Source organism: Bison bison, unplaced genomic scaffold, assembly GCF_000754665.1.
Source record: "Bison bison bison isolate TAMUID 2011002044 unplaced genomic scaffold, Bison_UMD1.0 scf7180017863660, whole genome shotgun sequence".
NCBI classification, from domain to species: Eukaryota; Metazoa; Chordata; class Mammalia; order Artiodactyla; family Bovidae; genus Bison; species Bison bison.
Genome location: NW_011494232.1, coordinates 6,705 through 7,172, shown reverse-complemented (window position 1 = coordinate 7,172; position 468 = coordinate 6,705). Strand labels below are relative to the sequence as shown.

At 48.3% G+C, this 468-nt stretch overlaps 1 protein-coding gene across 1 annotated transcript in view; it reads right to left on the bottom strand.

The window, feature by feature from the left end:
• The window catches only part of SASH3 (SAM and SH3 domain containing 3), a gene marked incomplete at its 3' end in the record, with an annotated part of 13,123 nt that extends 12,655 nt beyond the window's left edge, over positions 1 to 468 (bottom strand). Inside the window, exon 1 of the mRNA XM_010833428.1 lies at positions 322 to 468. Within this exon, the coding sequence (XP_010831730.1) occupies positions 322 to 378 (57 nt within the window). The remainder of the gene's footprint in view (positions 1 to 321) is intronic.

Here is a 468-nt window from a genome sequence, read left to right as displayed (position 1 = left end):
CTTAGGTTCAACTTGAGAATTGTATTCTATAATTCTTAAATTCTAGTCTAGGATTCTAGTCCCAATTTTAAGTCTCTTACCCTGGTAGTGTTGAATCCTGCAACTCAAGGCTTCCGAGAGTGTATTCTATAACTCTGTTTCTCTACAATTTGGGAAGTCTCTCCTGGACTTCTGTTACTAGTCCCATGCCCTTGGGAGAATGGCCCTCACCTACAGACCCAACAGAAGGTCTTTGGCTCTTCCCACTTCTGTGAGTTCTGGAGAGGATGGGCTGAGAGAGCAGAGGGAAGGAAGCAACAAGTTCCCAAAGATGCTCCTCACCTTTTTCTTCTGAGTAGGCTCCTTCTCGCTGGCGTTGGAGGGCTTACGGCGCAACATGGTCCTCTATCCTGATGATACTCTGTGCTTGCTCTCCTAGGTGTCGAGATGTGGAGGCCTCTTGCTCAGCCTCGCCAGTACCGTCCAAGG